The sequence below is a fragment of the Vulpes vulpes genome, chromosome X (genome assembly GCF_048418805.1).
Source record: "Vulpes vulpes isolate BD-2025 chromosome X, VulVul3, whole genome shotgun sequence".
NCBI classification, from domain to species: Eukaryota; Metazoa; Chordata; class Mammalia; order Carnivora; family Canidae; genus Vulpes; species Vulpes vulpes.
The window spans coordinates 91,935,804-91,959,171 of NC_132796.1; the positions used below are offsets into that span (position 1 = coordinate 91,935,804).

The 23,368-nt window shown below is 37.2% G+C and overlaps 1 protein-coding gene across 13 annotated transcripts in view; it reads right to left on the reverse strand.

Annotated features, from left to right (window-relative positions):
- Positions 1-23,368, reverse strand: part of THOC2 (THO complex subunit 2) — a 112,791-nt gene that overhangs the window by 57,934 nt on the left and 31,489 nt on the right. For all 13 annotated transcript variants that reach the window (XM_026017883.2, XM_072744080.1, XM_026017882.2 and 10 more), the window contains exons 8-9: positions 13,123-13,289; positions 2,394-2,486 (exon numbers count right to left, since the gene is read on the reverse strand). In XM_026017883.2, the coding sequence (XP_025873668.1) occupies positions 2,394-2,486; positions 13,123-13,289 (260 nt within the window). The remainder of the gene's footprint in view (positions 1-2,393; positions 2,487-13,122; positions 13,290-23,368) is intronic.

Below are 23,368 nucleotides of genomic sequence, written 5' to 3' on the forward strand. Positions count from 1 at the left end.
TTTAAGTTCCATCTCTTCTTTATGTTAGAGTTCCTATACTAAACCAATAATACAACAGTTTATCATTGAATTTATTAGTTTACCCAAGAAAATGTGTACCTGTTCCATTAAAAATATCACAGATTTCCCCTTTAAAGGTCAAACTCCAAATTAAATAAAGTACTGTATATGGATCCATTTTGGGAGAGCTGAGCTACTGAATTACATGAAGGGGTAAATTTAATTCCTCTAGGTGAAAAATCTCAAGTAAAAAAATTACGAGCAATCTGACATCTCACTTTTCATTTTCTAATACCTATTTGATGACTTAAATCACAAACTAGTTTCTAGCTTATTACAAAAGAGAAAGTAATATGTATTATGTATAGTCGACCTTCCACTATGAAAAAAGAATCAATTATCTCCAGTACAGCCATCTTGTATGAGTGGAAGATGGTTAATGTAGATATTTCATAAAATAAATGAAACACCCAACACGAAAATATAGCCAACAAATTATTTAGTAGTTTCTGCTAGGCACAATGGTGGGCTATAAAAGCATTCCTGCCTCTAGAAATACATAATCTACTTCAGTAACTAAGTCTAATGCAAAGTAAATAAACACTAAACAATAAAAGGAAACATAGTGAAATATTAAACTACATATTGTAGACTTCATCCCATCAGTCAAAAATGGGGGCAGGAGAAAAGTCACCAGGCACTGATGGCAAGGATGTAAGCAAGACTTTTTCTCATTCTTCCTGCTTTCCAACTGTCCATCAGACCTATTTTTATTGCTTTACTTATGTACCTGCCATACGTCTTCATCTTTTACCCAGATTAATGCAATTGCCTCTAAAAATCTCCCATTATAATGAATAAACTGTAAATTTCTTCTTTTATTTTTTTAAGTAATCTCTATATTCAACATGGGGCTCAAACTCACAACCCTGAGATCAAGAGTTGCATGCTCTACCTACTGAGCCAGCCAAGCATCCCTGTAAGTTTCTTCTTATAGTTCCTCTCAATTTCTAGTTTTTTGTACTTGGAGAATATGTAATTAAGTGCATATAAAGTTATAAATGTTTTATTTTCCTAGTGAACACAACTTTATTATGAAGTGACTCTTTTTGCCAAAAAGTCCATTTTGTCTAACAATAATAACTTCCCTGATATATTTTTCCCACCGTTTTACCTTCAACGTTCCTTTTTCCTTAGGTTTTAGAAGTCTCATGTGAAAAATAAACAATAAATGGGTTTTTAATCCCATCTGAAAATCTTTGACAACTTAACAGGAACACTTAGGCCACTTGCATTTATTGTTAAACTCAAGCAATTCAGTAATAAATCTATCATCATCTATCATCTTTCCATTTGTCCTACCAGTCTACACTTGCCCATAAATTTACACCTGTCTTTGAATTCCCCTTTTTCTGACCAACATGCCATTCCATTCTCAGTTTGTATATCACTTTTCTCCTTTAAATCTTGAATGGCTCTCTACTTGCAATAAGAAAAAATCCAAACTCCTAACATTACTAGTTTGGAAAAGCCTTCCAAAATCCCCCCGACAAACATGGTTACTATCTATTCTGAGCCCCCACAACACTTGGTGAATACCTCCAATATAGTAGTTATTACATAATGCAAAGTGTTTCCTCCATTGCTAGACTATGACTGCTTCCAAGGTAGAGACTGAGTTTCGTTCAAGTCTGTAACCACAGTACGAGAGACCAGAAAGTGACAAAGTGATTACAAAGACAGTGAAGATGATGTCGGCTTTAGACAGGTTTAAGTCCATTGGTATCCTAATGTACAGCCAAATAAAACAAAAATTTCTATACCAAACCTAGTTTTTTCAAACTGACAGGCTAAACTGTTGCTAAACTGGAGGTCATCAATCACAATCACATACACACTCTTCTAGATCCTGGATCCAGCAATAAAAGCACAATACTATTTATTTACTACCCAGTAAAAACACAAGAAAAACCATTAAAGAATATAAAGAGTTCTCCATTCATCTTGAATGCCTAAAATTAACAGCTGGGGAGAAGGAAAAAGTATCTAGATAATCTCATATTTCTGATAATTTGCATATAAGACAGAAGTCTAAAGCCACATTGGTTAGAACTTGGCCTCTCTTCCCATGATATACTCTGCTAACAATTAAGAACTTCATATCCAACCTGGAACTAAGAGTGACAGAAGGTATTTAATTTCCATAGTTTGTCGAAGAATTAAATTAATTTACTTCATAAAGTTAACACAAAGCAATAATGTGCATTAAGGCTTCAAAACTTAAAACTTGAGACCCTAGAACCAACCTTGAAGTGCTATATGGCTGCCTACTCACTCCTCTTCCCACCCCTGGGATGGACAACCAAATATTCTTAGCAGCCCATTTGACTTACATGTACATAAAGATCATCTAAATCAATAAGATTAAACTGTAGAAGTACTGCTGCAACTCTGTATAAAGATGAAGGAGTCTCTCCATTTGGTTCCTTGAAAAACAAACAAAAAAGTTTGTTTAGCGCATAAAGTGCAACTAAAATCATATCCTTTACCTATCAATAATTAAGAACAATTACACCAAATAACTAGATCAATAAATGATAAGCTTCATTGTTCTTCCTGAACATACATCTGAATTGAGGACAAAGATAATTAGGTCAACATCCCTTTTCACAGTCAAACATCTTCTGATGAACACAAATAAAGGTTTCAAAAATGGACACATTTTACAATGCATGCTAATATTTCAACAAAATCTGAAAACGAAGTGAGATTTTATATTGCATAATACTTAGTTTTAGGTTTTGTTTATACGTGTGTTTTCTTAACTTGCTTTTCAAGTTTTTCTCAGTGGAGATGCAAATAGACAAGAATGCAAATTTGGAAGTGCTGAACCGTGTCTACTTTACACTTTTCTCCCTATTTTACTTCTTGGGTTTTGTGTTAAATATATCTGCTTGTCAACTGATTTCCCCTTCAAAACAGGTGTCTATACATATTACATATGGATAAATCAACATTTCAAAATATAGAATGTCCAATTCCAGGCCAGCCCTGTGGACCCTGCACAGAAACAGAAGGATATTTGAATGTTATCAAGAAGAATTTTCCCCTATTCTTAAACTGCTTGTGGTCAGCTGAATGGAAGAAGTCGCGACAACTAGCAATTACTAAATGGCCAGATGCAAATAAAAAGCAAACAATGACAGTACATTATGTTCTGCTTCTACTCAACACTGAAAGCAAAATCTTTGCATGGCTCCTCACAATTGTGGTAAGTGTTATGGATATAACATAGGAAGCTAACCAAACTAATGGATATCATATAAAAAAGGCACTGTTCACTGTATTTTTTAAGACAGGTAAGTCTTCAACTTCACAAAAGTTTAATTCTAAATGTATATAAATGGTTATTTAGTATCAAAACATTTCACTTTCCCATAAAAACAAATGGTAGTCAGGGTTTCAGAGCAAACCCACAAAAGCTTATTATCTGACTTGAATCCACCAAAAACACTCTCATTACTCCCCTTATTTCTGTGTTTCAATGAGTTCAACACAAGAAGCCCGACTCCTGGGCCAAACATCAACTCCCATACTATCTTCATATTGCTCTGTACAATCCCTGTTCTGTCCTAATCTGTCATTCTGTATTCTTGAAAACCTTCCATGGAATCCTCTGGAATTCATAATCCGTCCTCAGCAAAACCCTCTATATATATCCTGAGCCTATCCTCTAACTGTTCCTTCTACCGTCCTGCTCAAAGAGAGCCTAAGACGCCCCAGGAACACTACTCTCACTGTAATCCAGTCAAGCAGTGGCTCTTTTCTCCAGACCCCTCACACCTACTAGGCCTGGAGGTAGGGTATGATTCATCTTTGCTTTTTATAGTTGTTTTCAGATTATTCTCCCTCTACCCTCCCTTTAAGCCCACCTAATTTTGAATTTCCAGTCACTCATAATCCCTTACTATTGCTGTGGTCTAGTTCCATTCCATTGTGGTCAAAGAAGATATTTTGTAGGATTTCAAAGTATTAAATTTATTGAGATGTGTTTTGTGACCAGAGTCTATCATGGAGAACATCCCATGCACACTTGAAAAAATATGTAATCTACTGTTGCTAGGTAGTGTTCTATGTATATTAAGTCTAATTGGTTTATGTGGGTGTTTAAGTCCTCTATTTCCTTTTGTCTAGTTGTTCTATCCATTAATGAGAGTGGGGTGGGGTATGGAAATGTCTAACAACTGTTGCAGAAATATTTCTCCTTGCAATTCTGTTAATGTATGCTTCATAAATTTTGAGGCTCTGTTTAGTGCAAATGTGTTTACAACTGTTTTATCTTCTTAATGGGCTGACTCTTTTATCAATATATAATGTCCTTTGCTGTGTATTGTAAAATTCTTAAATAGACTTTAATATATATCTAATATATAATAGCCACCCAGCTCTCTCGTGGATACTATTTGCATAGGATATCTATTTTCATACTTCCACTTTGAATATATTTCTATCTTTGAATTTCAAGTGAGTTGCTTATAGAGAGCATATAGTTGAATCATGTTTTATACATTCTGCCAAACTGCCTTTTGATCACAAATTTTAATCCATTTACATTTAAAGTAATTACTGAAAAGGAAGGACATTTGCCATTTTTCTATTTGTTTTCTACAGGTATTATATTATTTATTCCTCATTTATTCCTAATTTATTCCTCATTTCTTCCATTATTGCCTTCTTTTATGTTTTTGGTTTTTTTGTTTTTTGTTTTTCTGTAGTGAAGTCTTTTCATTCCCTTCTTTCCTTTTCTGTTTTTTATTTTCCTAGTGGTTACCATGGGTATTGCAAGTGATATTTTAAACTTAATCTAGTTTGAACCAATACTAACTTAGCTTCAGTAGTATACAAAAACTCTGTACCTATACATCTCAATCCCTCCCCCTTCTATATTTATTGTTTGCCAATTAAATTTATAACCACTGTCTTATTCTTTTATCTTTTAAATCACGTAAAATGAGCTACAAATAAAAAATACAATAATACTGGCTTTTATGTTTACCTATGTAGATACCTTTACCAGTGTTATTTCTTCATATGGCTTCAAATTATTGTCTAGTGTCCTTTAATTTCAGCTCAAAGGACTCTAGCATTTCTTGTAAGGCAGGTCAACTAGCAACAAATTCCCCCAACTTTTGTTTATCTTGGAATGTCATAATCTCTTTGAAGGATAGTTTTACTGAATACAGAATTCTTTATTGACAATTTTGTTCTTTCAGCACTTTATATATGCCACCCCACTGTCTTCTGAAGAGAAATCAGCTGTTAATCTTATTGAAGATCTTTTGTACATAATGGGTCATATCTGTTTTATCGCTTTCAAAATTCTCTGTCTCTGGCTTTCAACAATTTGAGTATAATTATAATATGTCTTGGTGTGGCTCTCTTTGAATTCATCTGCTTGGTGTTTGTAGAGTTTCTTAGATGTGTAGATTCATAGCTTTTATCAAATTTGGGAAGTTTTCAGCCATTATTTTTTTTCAAACATGCGTTCTTGTCCCTTTCTCTCTCCTCTGCTTCTGGTACTCCAATGTAAATATTGGTACTGGATGGTAACCTATTGTCTTAGACTCTTCATTTTTCTTCATTCTTTTCTCTTTCTGCTCCTCATACTGGATAACCTCAACTGGCTCATCAAGTTGGCTGATTGTTTCTTCAGTCTGCTGTTGTACTCCACTAGTGCAATTTTCATTTCAATTATCATGATTTTTGACTCCAGAATCTGTTTGGTTCCCTTTTTTATATATAATTTCTCTTTTTTTATATTGCTTGGTCTCCTTTAGCTCTTTGCTCATGGTTTCCTATAAATCATAAGCATATTTAGGACTGTGATTTAAATAATCTAATAAGTAATCACCTGGACTTGCTCAGGGATAGTGTCTATTTTTTTTCCCTTATGAATGAGCCAGAGTTTGTTTCACTGCATACTTCATTATTTCTTGTTGAAAACTAAAACCCAGAATTCGTAAAAGCTGATTGACAGTTTTTACCAGCTCATTAGTTGCTTTCATGGAGGGACAGAGCTCTGGAGTTCCCTACTCTTCCATTTTCAGTTATGTCCTACTCTTGCCATCTATGGATTCCTGGGTCACTGTCCTTCATTTAGCAATGATCTTATAGCTTCTGACTCACTGTCACTCTGTCCAACTCTATTCCTTTCTTAATTTTTGGAGACTTTCATATATATGTAAGTGATATTTCCATCATGCCGGCCTCTTGGCTCCTGGAACTTCTCTCTTCCAAAGATCTTCTCTTCTACCCCATCTCAGCCATTCATTCTATATCCTAAACTTTAATATTACCAATACCTACATTCCTTCCAAAATGTCAGTTTCACATCTCTACCCTCAAATGGATCCTTAATGCTGCTGGACAGTCACACTCTATTTCTCTCATTCATTCATTCATTCATTCATTCATTCATTCTCCTCTCTCCTATATAATTATTTCCTACCTTCTCTCCTAACCTCCAATACCTCCTCTCCCTCATCCTCTCTCAGCTGATGACCTTATTTTCTATTTTAGTAAGAAAACTGGAACAATGAGTGAAATTTCTACAAACTCTCACCACCATATCCATCCACCTACATATGCTGCTTTTCTAGATGAATTCTCTATGCTCCCAAAGTTAATCCATCCACTGATGCCCTAAACTCCATTCTCTCTATCCAAGAACATTACTCCAATAACTCTCTCCTCCTTTCCTACAGTTTTCTTCCTTTCTACTCAATCATTCCCATTAGCATAAATATGTGTTCTCTCATCTTCAAAGAATAATCTCTTGAGCTCACTTCCCCTGGCAGCTACCTTTATGCCTCTTTGTATTAACTGCTTTAGAGTTGTCTACTCTCACGATCTCCAATTCTACTCTCCCCATTCTCTAACACCAATCCAACTTTACCAAAATGGCTAGTTTTGCCCTCCCCAATGATAAATCCAATGAACAAATTTTAGTCTTCATCTTAAATGACCTATCAGGGCATTAAACAAAGTTCATCATTGCTTCTTTCATTTAGTTTCCAAGATGCTATATTCTCTTTGTTTTCCTCTTACCTTATATATTATTTCTCTATCTCCTTTGCTGATTCCTCCTCTTCCCCAGGCCCTTTAACATCGGAGTGCCAAGGCTCAGCACTGGTTCTCTTCTCTGTCTCTCTATACCCAACTCTTGGTGATTTCATCCAGTATCACAACTTTATAGATCATCTACATTTCTATTTCTGACCCAGTCCTTTCTCCTGAACAGCAGATCTGTACATCAAATTATTTAATCAACGTCTCACCTAGATATCTAAGACATCTCAAACTCAGCATTATGCAAAACTGAAATTCCTGATTCCCACCCCAGGTACACCAAACCCATTCCACCTGAAATTTACCCTATCTCAATTGATATAACACCATCCTTTTTGCTGCTCAGTCCAAAAAAGAGGTTAGAAATAGCCTTAACTCTACTTCTTCACATTCTGTATTTAATGAACCAACAAATACTATTGGCTCTACCTTCGAAATCCATTCGGAAAATCAACTTCCACTGCACATTAACCGTATCAATTCACTGAAAACCTAAGTCAAAATACACATGCACACAATGTCTTCTGCCTCTTATCTCTCTCTCTCATATCCATACCACTCATATCACCATTAGAGGCCACTACTAAAAAAACCCTTTACTCTGATAGCTAGTAATTAATAGTGGGGGGAGGAAGTGAAGGAATCATCCTGCCATTCCAGTAGGAACTGTATTTCAGTGTAACCAAGCAACCCAAGTTGATAAAGGACAATTCTTCTTTACAGAAAAATGATAGCTAATAAATGTGGAAGGCATAATAACATTAGTAAATCAACAATTCGGGGGATCCCTGGGTGGCGCAGCGGTTTGGCGCCTGCCTTTGGCCCAGGGCGCGATCCTGGAGACCCGGGATCGAATCCCACATCGGGCTCCCAGCGCGTGGAGCCTGCTTCTCCCTCTGCCTGTGTCTCTGCCTCTCTCTCTCTCTGTGTGTGTGACTATCATAAATAAGTAAAAATTAAAAAATATATATAAAAAAAAATCAACAATTCGGAACCCCTAAGGTAACAATTGACTCAGGAAAGGATCATCCATGTATTCTAAGCCATGTAATGTAAGGTTAACGAAAAACTGGATATTCACGTGGTGCCAAAGTATCAACATACAGATAACTTCCTATTAATATGAGGGAAAATGTCATTGTTGAATGGAGGGATAAGACTGTCATCAGCTTACTAGGACATTAAAAGTCAGACAGGTATGAGATGTTACATGATATGAAACATATAGCACAACCTGTGAAGTCTTGTGGAATTAAATATTTTACCTGAACATGGTCAAGCTCTGAGATCTAAGTACAAAAGACAAGACTGGTGACAAAGAACAAATTTAACCAACCACGAAAAAGCAATCAGATAAATCTAATAATACTTGGAAGACTAATGGAATGGAGTCTTCTATGGTAATGTTCTTTTCAACAAGTCAAAGCCATTAAAGGAATGGGAGGATACACTATTCTAAATTAAGAGACTGAATAATCCTAACAAATAAAACACATGGCCTCTGACCTGATCATTGTTTGAACAAAACAGTTTGAACAAAACAGTTTTGAACAAAACAGTTTGAACAAAACAGTCTGAACAAAAAAGTCAGATCACATCACTCTCCTACTCAAAATCCTCCAACAGCTTCACCCCACCATCAAAGTCCAAAATCTTGCAACACTAGCTTTATGTGATGTGTTCTCTCATCTTTGACCTCATCTCCTACCACTCTTCCCATCAGTCTAATCCAGCCACACTGGTCACCTTATTCTCTTTTTGGCTGTTCTCTTTGCCTAGTACCTCTTCCCCAGATATCTGCACAGTTTAAACCTCACATCCTTTGTTTCATTGTTTAAATTTACCTTTTCAATGAGGTATATGCTCACTATTCTATGTAACATTGCAACCTACCACTCTATCACTCGCACTTTTCCTCTACTCTGCTCTACATTTTGTTTGCCTCATCTCATTGATCATCTTCTAACATACCATATAATTTACCTCAAAAGTAAGCATCATGAAGGGAAGAATTTGTTTGTTTACAGATGTAGCCCCAGCACTTAGAACATTATTACCTGGCACATAAGAAGTATTCAATCAATGTTTCCTTTTTTATCAAATATTTTATTTTGTTTAAAGATTTCATTTATTTATTCATAGAGACACAGAGAGAGGCAGAGACAGGCAGAGGGAAAAGCAGGCTCCATGCAGGGAGCCTGACGTGGGACTCGATCCCGGGTCTCTAGGATCACGCCCTGGACTGAAGGCAGTGCTAAACCACCCGGGCAGCCCTTATTTTTTTTTTTTTTTTAAGTAATCTCTATACCCAACTCACAACCTCAAGATCAAGAGTCTCATGCTCCACCAACCAAGTCAGCCAGGTGCTCCAAAGATCAATATTTTTTTAAGTGGGCTCCACACGTGGAGCCCAACGCAGGGCTTGAACTCATGACCCTGAGATCAAGACCTGAGCTGAGACCAAGAGTTGGACACTTAACTGACTGAACCCAGATACCCCCAATCAATATCTCTTATGTGAGTGAATTTAGGTTATAACAATGCCTAGCCATGATACCACTATTACTCCTATTGTTGTGTTTTGAATCCAGAAACCAAGGGACTGTGATATGGGTAAGAGTCCTCATCTCCTTCCTCTTTCCTGTGGCAAGACAACACCAGCCAAGTTTATTTATCTTTTGGTACCCTCGCACTTTCTAGTACTCCTTTCTGTCCTTTGTGCTGATCCCTCATGCTGTCCCTAAGCCCTCTATTATAACCATCTCTGTTAGGGAATCAAGCAAATGTGTCTGCCAAATTTTCCAAAGTGTGCTCTCAACCTGCTTACATTCCACGCCACCCTTCTAAATCAAAACATCCAGTATAGCTGATCTTGGGTTGAAACTAGGATAAAATCACTCTCACTGACTTCATAGCATATAATAAGCTTTGCCTAGAAGTTCTAGCATTAAGGGGGAAAAAAAAGCTTATTCATCCAAGTAATTCCCAATTGATAAAAATATGGGTTGTGGGCAACGAGAATGAACATTTTCAGGTAGTGATAGGAAAAGGGATGGTGGAGTAAGGCGAGGGACCAATACACAAGGCTGACCATATATGCCTAGGAGCCAATTCCTAGGCTTTTATGCTCTTCATTTTCACGGCTGTCCTTACTTTACCTCCCAGACCACAAATTATCTAAAACCTTTGACATTTCTTCCTCCACCTTCAGTGGTCCTTCAGTCTGTGGATTTGTATAAGATAGTTCAAGTAGCAGAAACAAAGGAATGGTGTTACACAGAGCAATATGAGGGTTACACTTTCCAATAATAGGTTATTTCTAAGTCAAATGTTTCTTGACTGGGTACTTCTTATATAAGAAAAGGGCCCATCATCTATTAAAAAAAATTATTCCAACAATGTCAAACCCCCAAGGATATTTTAAATTCAGCTCAAAAGTATTACCATTATAAGGAATATTTTCATGTAAAAATTTTAAGATTCTAAAACTCACATTCAACTAACAATACTTGATGTTATACAGTAGGTCATCATTATTCACTGTAATACACTCTGAAACCTACAGTCTCCAAAGCCCTCACCTATATTCTAATTAATTAAGCTCAAGTTAAATTTCAGCTACCCTGTCACTTCAGCAGTTGGCTTCATGTTCTCAAACCCAAAGCAAACACAGTAGTACCTCTTAAGATGTGATAAATACTTCAACTTTTCTTTCCCTGTACTAAGAGTGGATTCCCCAGCTGCTAGTAGAAACAGGGAAAGCTGAGATCACTGATTTTTTAACAAAGATAATCTTGCCTAAAAACCCTGCCATGTGTCTTATTTGTATCAAAATGCTATATGAAGTTCTGAACTGATTTCTCTTCTGGAGCATCCCAAAAACTGGAAAATAAAAGATAACCAGAGGCATTAAGTGGTGTTATCATTTGAGAATCCTAAAAGAAATCCTCTTACTATCCTGAATTTGAGCTCCAGTGGACAGGAATAGACCGTCTTTACCAGAATATCGTCAGTGCCTAGCAAAGCAACAGCGTATGATAAACATTCCATAAATGAAAAAAAAAAAAAACATTCCATAAATGAGTATTTCTTGACTGAGTATCCCAGGCAGGTAGACAAATTAGGAAAGCTATACCAAAGGGACAATAAAGCCTTATTAAATTAAAATCTTCCATACGATCATGAAAGTCCTCTTCCTAAAAACATAGATCAGTCATTTACAATTAGTGAGCATTTACTATAGGCTAAGCAGTATATTAATCCAGAAAAATTAGTAAAATATAGACACAGATGTAGTTTATGCTAATATAAGATTTTTTTTTATTAGAGATAAACAGAGAGAGAGAGAGAGAGAGGCAGGCAGAAGGAGAAGCAGGCTCCATGCTGGGAGCCTGATGTGGAACTCGATCCCGGGTCTCCAGGATCACGCCCTGGGCTGAAGGCAGCGCTAAACCACTAAGCCACCAGGGCTGCCTGTTTATGCTAATATAACCTGATAAGTGCCAGAAGTCTGTGTCAAGTTTTGTGAAAATAGAGATTAAGAAATTACCAATTCCAAAGGGGTGAAGGTCCAGCAAGACTTTACAGAACAAGCAGCACTTGAACTTAAAGAACAGAAGTGTCCTTGGGGGATCCCTGAGTGGCTCAGCGGTATAGTGCCTGCCTTTGGCCCAGGGCGTGATCCTGGAGTCCCGGGATCAAGTCCCACATCGGGCTCCCTGCATGGAGCCTGCTTCTCCCTCTGCCTATGTCTCTGCCTCTCTCTCTGTATGTCTCTCAGGAATAAATAAATAAAATCTAAAAAAAAAAAAAGAATAGAAGTGTCCTCAAGACAAAGAAAAGACAGGTGAGAGGGCTAAGTAAGAGTTTCTAGTTATAAGGAACTGCATATAAATAAAGGCCTAAATAAAACAATATCTATACCTAAGTTCAAAAAAATGGCTAGTAATTTAATATGACTAGAATATTAAGATTTGAGTGGGGGGGGACTATTAGAGATGAGGCTGGAAAGAAAGAATGGGGCTAAATTGTAAAGAGCCTTTTCTGCCACGTTTAGAAGTTTGAATTTTATCCTACAAAGGTTTTGGAGCAATTTGATCTCTTCTAGAATGTAACAGTAGAGGGACACCTGGGTGGCTCAGCTGTTGAACGTCTGCCTTTGACTCAGGGTGTGATCCTGGGGTCCATGATTGAATTCCACACCGGGCTTCTGCAGAGGGCCTGCTTATTCCTCTGCCTATGTCTCTGCCTCTCTCTCTCTCTCATGAATAAATAAAATCTTTAATTAAAAAAAAGAATGTAATAGTAGTAATAATATGAAAAATGGATTGAAAGAGAAATAATCAGAGGCACAGATTTATTAGATATAATTATTATAGTAGTTTAAATGAAAAATAATGTAAAATGCCTCAATAATTTATCCACGTCCATAAAAGAATTCCCACGGTCACCATCTGTGTAATAAAATTCTAACTCAACACAGTAGTCAAGGCCCTTGACAATCTAAAGTGTGCCTACCTTTCCAATTTCACTTCCTGTCCCTTCTTTCCCCTGTATCTTACAATCCAGCCACATCAGACTATGTACCGTTTTTTCAATCAGTTATATACATTTATACTGCCTTGTCTTCACTCACAGTATTTGTTATTTCTGAACAGACAACTCTCAATCAACTCCTACTCATCCTTCAAGGACCAGATTTAAAAAGGGTTGTATCTATAAAGTCTTCTCTAATCTCTCCCAAGGCTAAAATTTATTATGTTTTCCTCTAGGCTTTCACATCACATCATTCATACTACTAATACAGTACTTATCATATGGCATTGTAGCTATCCATTTATCTACCTCCTTAGCTAGAATGGCCAAGCTGAAACAAATCATTTACAAATAAAATTCAAATTAAGTTGTACATATAAAACAATGAGATTTATCACTCTCTGTAACACACACATACACATGCATATGTACACACATACACTTACATACTTTTTTTACCTGGTAAAATTTGAATTTGAACCCAAGAATATGACACAGTGTTTGCGGTTCACACATACTCATGTAAGATTCTAATAAAGATATAAAGAAGTCATCATGTTCTGGCCTGCATTCAAACACTTCTAAAATGACATCCAAAACTCTATTGGGATCCAGATTAAAGCATCCTGCAACAGAGGAGATATACACAAATTCAAAAGTGATTATACATCATTTCTAATAAAACCATTAACTTTCAGGGAAAACATATAATAAGATAAAAATGTTTTTAAAAACAACTTCTTTTACAAGTTTGCTTCCCCCGCACCAGAGGATAATCTTAATAATTTTTAAGATGATCAAGTCCACTCCCCATATTTTACAGATGAGAAATATGACTTGCCCAGGATTACCAAGGGGTTAATGACAGAATTGGGGCTGGAGCCCAGGACCTACGATGCACAATCAAGTAAACTTTCTTGTATTCCACACTCTCTTGATTACTCAGGCTAGTTAAACAGCTCCGCATTTTTAATTCTCAGGAAAATAAGACAATCAATGCATTTACAAGTTAGGCAACTAAAGGAAAGAGTTTTCTTTCATGTTTTAAAAAGCAATTAGAAAAAAAAAATTAAAAAAAAGCAATTAGAATGTTGGTAAACAGTTAAAAGTTCAGGTTCATAAAAGCAGAACATCATTTTTAGAATCAATTCTTAGTTCATCCTACATACAACAGAACTATAAACCATAACCATACCACTGATTTATATCTATGGTTTGGGGCAGACATTCGAAGAGGAAAACGAGTATACTACTGATACTGAAGAGATGGAAGAATACCAAGGAGTTGGAGAAATAACCAAAGAGTGTAGCTAACACAGGCAAGAGAGGAGAAAAACAATCTAGGCAGAGCCAGAAAAGAAAGCAAAAGAAGCACTAACTAGGTTCCATTGGTTACTTATCCTTCCTAATCTCTTGGGGGTAAGCTAAAAAGGGCCAATAAACACGGATTTAATACATTCCTATCAGCCACCCTATTCTTAATACATTATTAATTCCACTTGCATTCAGCTTCACCTGTACCATAATTATATTATAGTGCAGTCATATTATATGCACAACCATTTGCACACAACAAAAAGAAATAAATGTAAATACAAGCGATTCCACCCACCATTTCCTCTCAATAAAATGTATGCTTATGACCCAGAGTGAGCATAAAATATCAATCTGCTGTTCCCTCAGTTTATATCAATTCCCATATGTCTTGTACATCAAGCTGAATGGAATTCTACAATTTTGAATTACCTATTTTTCAGTAGATATAACTCCTAAATGCAAGCTAACCACTTCATTGAGGCAAACAAATAAATACTCATTTCTTCTAACGCTGGAGGAAGAAAGAACAACTGTGTTGTTATAGTTATAGATAGATGACTTAGGAGATTTTTCAAAGAAAATTCTTATATAAGGTATTTTATGAGAGGAGATTTCCAGAGTTACTTCTATTAACTCCACACTCAGAGTCACATTGAATGCTATAAAACTAATACCTGATTCACAGTATCTTAGCAATCACTTGGAAAACCAAACTCTCCAAATATAAAAAGTATTTCTTTCCTCTTTTTATGAAATCCAAAGAATACATTTTCTTCTACTTCTCATTCTAAGGGGGAAAAAGACTAACACAGTGATCATGTCTTACTGAAAAGAGCTGCAGATTTTGATAAATTCTCCAAAGAAATATTTACCAAAAGTTCTGAGAAGAAAACTTCTAAATATTTTTGTCTCGCCCTGTGCCCCCAAAAAGTATAGCCTATGAATGTAAAAATGAATCCAAAATAGCAAATGGGGCAGCCTGGGTGGCTCAGCACTTTAGCACCATCTTCAGCCCAGGGTGTGATCCTGGGGACCCGGGATCAAGTCCCACACCAGGCTTCCTGCAGAGAACCTGCTTCTCCCTCTGCTTGTGTCTCTGCCTCTCTCTCTCTCTCTCTCTCTCGAATAAAAAAATAAAATCTTTTTAAAAAAAATAGCAAATGGAATTTTTAAAGGCTACTAGTAGAAATATAAAATGTAAAATGGCACAACTACTTTGCAAAACTAGCAGTTTCGGGATCCCTGGGTGGCGCAGCGGTTTGGCACCTGCCTTTGGCCCAGGGCGCGATCCTGGAGACCCGGGATCGAATCCCACATCGGGCTCCCGGTGCATGGAGCCTGCTTCTCCTTCTGCCTATGTCTCTGCCTCTCTCTCTCTCTCTCTGTGACTATCATAAATTAAAAAAAAAAAAAACTAGCAGTTTCCTTAAGAATTAAACTTATAACTACCCTGATCTAGGCAATTCATTCCTAAGTATTTATCCAAGAGAAATAAATGTCTATGTTCATACAAAGACTTGTACACATCTTTGATAGCAGCTTTACTTGTAATAGTACAATCTCAAATGTCTATCAGCACATAAATGGACCAACGATAGAACAGTGTAACTGAGATAAAAACAGCAGAATACTACTCAGAAAAAACAAGGAAAGAACTAATAATACAAGCAACATGGATGAATCACAAAATAATTATGCTGAATGAAGCCAGACAAAAAAAGAATACTCACTATATGATTCCATTTATAAAAGAATTCTAGAAAATGCAAACTAATCTATAGTGACAGAAAAGGTATCAGTGGTTGCCTGGAGAGGGGGAAACAGAATGAAGAAGGATGAAACAAAAGGGGCATGAGGAAATCTGGGGGGACAAGGCAGTGGTAAATGTGCATTATCTAGACTGCAGTGATATTTTCACAGATGCATACACGTTATAACTCAAACTGTACACTTAAAATATACAGTTTATGTCAAGTATGCCTCAATAAAACTGAAAAAATGCTTCTAAACTATTCTAACACTGACAGTAAACACTGAAAGTAAGACCTAGCAAATTCTCCAGCCTTATATCTGCTCCTAATTTACTAAATATGAAAATCCAATCACTAAATAAAAATGAATACTCTGATCATAGATGACAAAAGATACATTAAATATAATTTAATTTTGAAAAATTGCTGGTTGATAATTACCCATCAAGCTACATACACAAAACTTGTGAAATGACTAGAACAACATGGCACATGGGAATATTGTGCTTCATTCACACTGTTTTCAAGTTTATATTTTCAATGTGCTACAATGTGAACCACCCTCATTATTGCTTTTTTTTTTAACAGTGCTACTGTATCAAGGCTATTCTATCAGTGATCTGTACTGTCAAGTAACTACCAGTTTCTTTGTAGGTGCAATTTAAGGCAGTAATCTAAAAGAGAAAATATGTACTTTTATTTATGACAGATATTAACCTTTGCATCTTTCACAAAAGAAAAACTGGCTTATGAATTTTCTATTAAATGTCTCAAATTTACTGCAACTAAATAGAGTGACCTCTGCTCCATAAGATGGAAAAAGTAACCAAACCACAGATTTATAAAGATGATTTTTAAAACCTTAAAGATTTGCTAGGTGGGCAGTCCTGGTGGCTCAGCGGTCTGGCACCGCCTTCGGCCCAGGGTGTGATCCTGGAGACCCCGGATCGAGTCCCACATCAGGCTCCCTGCATTGGAGCCTGCTTCTCCCTCTGCCTGTGTCTCTGCCTCTCTCTCTCTCATAAATAAATAAAATATTAAAAAAAGATTTGCTAGATAACAGTTATTTCATATAGAATAAGACTCTAGTAACAATCAGCAAGCTTGGAATGTCCAAAATAATTTTTGTTCTAATGGCAGCTGTGGTAAAACATAAGCACTCTTGTGCTCAACCATCTTAGAAAGGCTTTTGTGTAGCCCAAGAATCAAGTCAGGTGATCTTGAAAGAGATCATATGCTTAGCTCCCTACCTCTATCACCAGCTACACTAGGGATATATGCACACATATAATGCCTTTATGTCTTCTGAGGAACAAGCAGGGAACAAGTAGAAAAATAAAGCAGTAACAGTAACAGACCTGTAATGGCCATGGATGCAGTCCTTCATTTAAATAAACATTCATTAACCACCTGCTATGTGCCAGGTACTTGTGATATGGAGATTAATAAAATGTCTAAAAACAGAGTTTACACCTTTTGAATGTATCTTTTTAGAAATGCACTGAAAAGTAACTGAAATTTTCCCAAAGACAGACAAGATGGCAATAGTCATTATTAGAGAAAGTGATTGCAACTAGAGGCAAAAAAAAATTATAGGTTAAACTTACAATGGCTGTGTGAGGAATATGCCAAATTGAGATTCCTAACAGGAAAGAAATCCCAAGGTAATATTGTAAACATGACTGGGAGAAATGTCCAGCCTGTACACTTGAGATGAGAAAACAGAATAGCTTCAATTATCACGTTCCACACAGAAAGGACCTTATGAGACAGAGAAAAACCACGTCTTGAATAAAAGGACATGATCTGGCATCTAGAATTACTTTAGAAACAGGCTATGCTGTAGTTTGAGTGCTTGGACCCTCCCACCAAAAATTCCTTTAAAAAAAAAAAGATTTTATTTATTTATGAGAGAGAGAGAGGGAGAGAGAGAGAGAGAGAGAGGCAGAGACACAGGCAGAGGGAGAAGCAGGCTCCATGCAGGGAGCCGGATGTGGGACTCGATCTGGGGTCTCCAGAATCATGCCCTGGGCTGAAGGCAGATGCTTAACCGCTGAGCCACCCAGGCTGCCCCCAAAAATTCGTACGTGGAAATTCTAATCCCCTATGTGATGGTATTTAGGAGGTGGGGGCTTTGAGGGGTGATTAGGTTATTCACTAGAGCAGAGCTCTCATGAATGAGATTAATGCCCTTAAAAAAATAGAGCTTCCCTGCCCCTTCCACCATGTGAGGATACAGCAAGAACTCAGAAGTCTGCAACCTAAAGGAGGCCTTCACTAAAAATCCTGATTTTGGACTTCCAGCTTCCAGAACTCTGAGAGATACATTTCTATTGTTTATAAACCACCCAATCTGTGGTAACTTTGTTATAGCAGTCCAAACGGACTAAAACAGGCTAATAAAAACCTTATTTCTAAGAAATAATATTTGCAAAAAACTGTACATCTCAAGGAAAGAACCAGAGAACCAAGATGCAGAGAAATGCACCTAACAAAGTACAATTTTAAGGGGAAAAAAATCTATGCTTGAGAACTCCAATAGCTGTCTTTTTCCTTTTTTTAAGTTTTTTATTATTTATTTGAGACAGAATGAAGGAGAGAGTACGAGGAGGGGGCGGGCCAGGGGCAGAGGCAGAGGGAGAGGGAGAAGCAAGCTCCCATCTGATCAGGGAGGGCTCTATCCCAGGACCCTGAGATCATGACCCGAGCCAAAGGCAGATGCTTAACTGACTGAGCCACCCAGGTAGCCCAGCAGTCATCTTTTTCATAGCAGAAAAAAACTTTATAACTAGTATACAGTAAAGAAACTTCAATAAAGCAAAAACACAAAGGAGGCAGTCAACTGGGCTTCCCTTTTCAAGGGACAGCAGAAAGCTCAAACAGATAAGATGCTTCTAGGCTAAAAAGCTCTTACATCCAGAATGGTCCAAAAAAAAATACAAAGTGCACTCAAGATAACTTAGTCAAAGGGGTTAAATGTCCCATAATATACACAAGAATCATTCGACTTGGGGTCTTATTTTAATCTCTTATTTAATCTCTCTCTGGTCACCTGCCAAGCAGCTAAGAGAACTTGTGAGATTAAATGTGCAGAGATTCTCACCCTATCTTTCCCCACCCACAGCCAAATCTACAATCTTGGAAACCAGGCAACAAATTAAGGTCCTGAGGTTTGGTGAAGAGGGCTTGGGTTCTGAGTGAGAAGGAAAGGGTTAGAGCCTAGGCCAAAAAAGATCCTGGACCACTAAACCCAAAACTAGGAAAAACTATTTCCACTCCCTAAAACTACATTCAAGTTAGTCCAGGACTAATTTTTAGCCAGAACTTTTTATAGAGCAGAAATCAGCATTGTGTGGCCTATGGGTCAAATCCATTCAGTTTCTATAAAAGTTGTACTAGAACACATTTATTTACATATTATCTATGGTTGCTTTAAAACTACAAAGGCAAAGTTGAATAGTTGCAACAGACACCACATGGCCCACAAAGCAAACAAATATTTACTACCTCATCCTTTATAGAAAAAGTTTCCTGAGTCCTAATTTAAAAGAAAGAAAAGGAATACCTATTACTCTTTAAGGGCATTCAGAAGAATAATGCTTATAGTTTAGTTCAACAATCAAAGATGTCCATCTCTGGTATCTTTCTTTGAATTTCTAAAAGATGCATTTTGCCATCCTGATGCAGGGTTCATTTGTGTGGGGTCTAGAACTTGGTAGCTAAAGACCCTACTAATAACTATCCATTCTCGTTTAATAAGTTTTTTAAAGTTAGCGTCAGACTTGAGATCACAACCACCAAACAGATTCATGATTCTTCTTTGCTTACTCATGCAGTAAACAGTCCTATCTGACAGGATATAAACATTTTTATTACATTTAGGATACAAACATTTTGATGTGTCAGAATCTTTTAGGGAGCAATTTATTAGCTTTTAATTAAGGATGATAAGGATTTCTCCTGATCAGGCCAAGTGCCCTGAAACATAAGTGCATTTAAATGCATACCTCCCAAATTAGGTATCAGTTCTGCCAATGGCTAGTGAAGGAGATCAGACCCAAGATAGCTTTGTATGAGGTATTACGTCTAGATTGCTCTACAGAGAAAATGATGGGAATAAACAAGGGGAAGCTTGTTTAAAGATGTCTTGAAAATAAGATGCTAGGTCAGTGAACTGCTCTGGCCAGATGAGACAAGGCCTGCGTAGAATCTGCATCCAATAAATTTTAACACTGAAAAAGTACTCATTGGAACTGGGAGTCTTAACCTCAATATCCATGTTGATGAAAAACTCTTTCCTCAGACAATAGGGGAGAGGATAGACTCAGCTAGCCAGAGAGAAACCAACACTGAGTCAGGGAGATGAGCTTACTAAAATCTTCCACATTGGGGCACTTGGGTGGCTCAGTTGGTTAAGCATTTGCCTTTGGCTTAGGTCATGATCCTGTCCTGGGATTGGGTCCCACACTGGGCTCCCTGTTCAGCGGAGAGCCTGCTCCTCCCTCTGTCCTTCCCCCCTGCTCATGATCTCTTTCTCAAATAAATAAAATCTTTAAAAATTAAAAAAAAAACCCTCCATGTCAAGGAAAAGAGGCTAAGAATCACTGTAAACTCTACAAGAAAGAGAGAAATATTCATTTTTCAACAAATATTTACTTGGTACCTTCATACCAGGTTCTGAAGTACTGAACAAAACAAAAACCACTGTTTTCATGAAGCTGATGTTTGGGGGGGGGGGGGGTAAGAAAATAAAATGCATTTCATATTATATGGTGATAAGTGTTCAGAAGAAAATACAGTGAATGAAAGGGAGTGTTGAGGGGGATGGTCAGGGAAGACTATACTGAGGAGGTAACATGTGAGTGCTTCTGGCCTAGTCTGCTTGGAGGTCCACTTGGTATATTGTGAGACTGCAGTTGTGACTACCACACCATTCTTCAGAGACAGTAACATAACCTGTTCTATATGAGAGCCAAGTTCAAGGTAAGAAAGTAGTGTATATTTTCCCAGTTAGGTAAAAGCATACCTTCAAGAAAATCCCTCTTTGAAATGTCCTAAAATAACAAAGAACTAAAAAGGTATAAACCCACAAAGACAAAACTTAGAAGAAACAAGGACAAGAATTATCAACAAATAGATAAAACAGAAACACAAGAATAATTGAGGAGCTTACACAGCATAAGAATTTTTAATGTGAGGGGCACCTGGGTGGCTCAATTGGTTAAGCATCTGCCCTCAGCTCAGGTCATGATCCTAGAGTCCTGGGATGGAACCCTGCATTGGGCTCCCTGCTCAGCAGGGAATCTGCCTCTCCCGCTTCCCCCACTTGTGTGTTCGTTCTCTCTCTCAAATAAATAAATCTTTTTAAAAAAATTTTTTTATCTGAGAAATATCATCTTAAAAGAGTACATGGAAGGATGTAAGGAATGACAAAGCTATAGGAAAGCAATACTACAAAGCAAGCATCTCAAGCTAGATCAAAATGCTGTAGGAAAAATGTAGAGCCTACCCTGAAAAAAATAGAAAGGAAATCCTTTGGAGGCTTTTTAAAAATAGGTCATGCCACACAGATAAGAGCCCTGCAGCCCACAGCCCACTAGTCTTAGTGGTAAATTGATAACAGGAGGAAGTAGCAAAGAGAATAAATCAGCTGCCAGAACTACACTCACTTCAAAGGTGGGAGAGGGATGGGTGAAACAGGTGATGGGGATTGAAGAGAACACTTGTGATGAACACTGGGTTTTGTATGGAAGTGGTGAATCACTATATTATACACCTGAAACTAATACTGCACTGCGTTAATAGGAATTTAAATAAAAACTTTTTTAAAAAGATAAATTTAAAGTAAAAGTTCTTTATCTGCTACACCTGCTGATCACCGAAAGCCTAAGGTAAAAACAAAGGTAACTGTAGTAAATCTAGTTTTATCTGGGTTTCTATACACAGGAATGGAGGAAGGGAATGAGGATTGGGACACTTCCTCTCTCTTACTCATACATAAATTTCAAAAGCAGAGAAAAAAAATTGAGAAGTCGAGCATAAGCATCCCCTAAAATATAACCAGTAATGCAGGGAACATGACTTCTCCAACAGGTCTCAAAATCTAAGACCTCTAGGTATTGTGAAATCTTCCCTAAGATAGCACACCTAACAAGTAATAGCAAAATCTCTTTCCATTCTGAAAAATCAGGACTACCCTAGTTTTCTACCATTCATTCCTCCTTTCTACAGAAGCCAACTATTTTCTCCAAATGCTCAATGCAAATAAAAAAGATTAATGCTAAAGAAATTCTATTTAAAAGGTAGGGAGAGTAACACTTCCCTATCTTTTACAATATCTGCCACACTTATTTTAAATAGGCTGTTGTACAAATGTTGGAGAGGAGTGGAGAAAGGAGAACCCTTTTGCACTGTCGGTGGGAATGTGAACTAGTGCAGCCACTCTGCAAAACTGTGTGGAGGTTCCTCAAAGAGTTAAAAATAAAGCTACCCTATGACCCAGCAATTGCACTACTGAGGATTTACCCCAAAGATACAAATACAGATGCAGTGAAACAGCAGGACACCTGCACCCCAATGTTTATAGCAGCAATGTCCACAACAGCCAAACTGTGGAAGGAGCCTCGGTGTCCATCGAAAGATGACTGGATAAAGAAGATGTGGTCTATGTATACAATGGAATATTACTCAGGCATTAGAAAGGACATATACCCACCATTTGCTTCAACATGGATGGAACTGGAGGGTATTATGCTGAGTGAAGTAAGTCAATTGGAGTACAAACATTATATGGTCTCATTTATTTGGGGAATATAAAAAATAGTGAAAGGGAATAAAGGGGAAAGGAGAGAAAATGAACGGGAAATATCAGTGAGGGTGACAGAACCATGAGAGACTCCTAACTCTGGGAAACGAACAAGGGGTGGTGGAGGGGGAGGTGGGCAGGGGGATGGGGTGACTGGGTGACGGGCACTGAGGGGGGCACTTGACAGGATGAGCACTGGGTGTTATCCTCTATGGTGGCAAATCGAACCCCAATAAAAAATATGCATAAATAAATAAGCTGTTGTAATGATAAAACAAGATATGTATCAAAGTCTCTTGTAAAGGTATTTTTAAAGTCAAGCTCAAAAGAACTAAACATCACCATGTTTCGAGAGTTCAATGAAGATTTTATTAAAGTTTCACATGTTCTTATTTTCCGCCCTCTATAAAATTACTGAGAAATACTTAAAAATTAAAGGTAGAAATACTAGAGAGAAAAGAAACTAATACACACAGGTAACAGTGACAAAAAAAGATTTCTCATAAATATCATCCCAAATTTTATTAGTACTGATAAAATCTTAAAAGTACAAGCTAGACATTTCTTTTTTTAAGATTTCATTTAATTATTCATGAAAGAGAGAGAGAGGCAGAGGGAGAAGCAAGCACCCTTCGAGGGGCCTGATGCAGGACTCGATCCCAAGACCCTGAATCATGCCTTCAGCCAAAGGCAGATGCTCAACCACTGAGCCACCCAGGCGTCCCATCATTTCTTAATTAAAAAAAGAAACCTATTGGGTGAAATGCGCTTTTTGTCTTTATGGTTATTCTCCAACAGTTTAGAAAAACTTACTATCACATAGATATGTCTT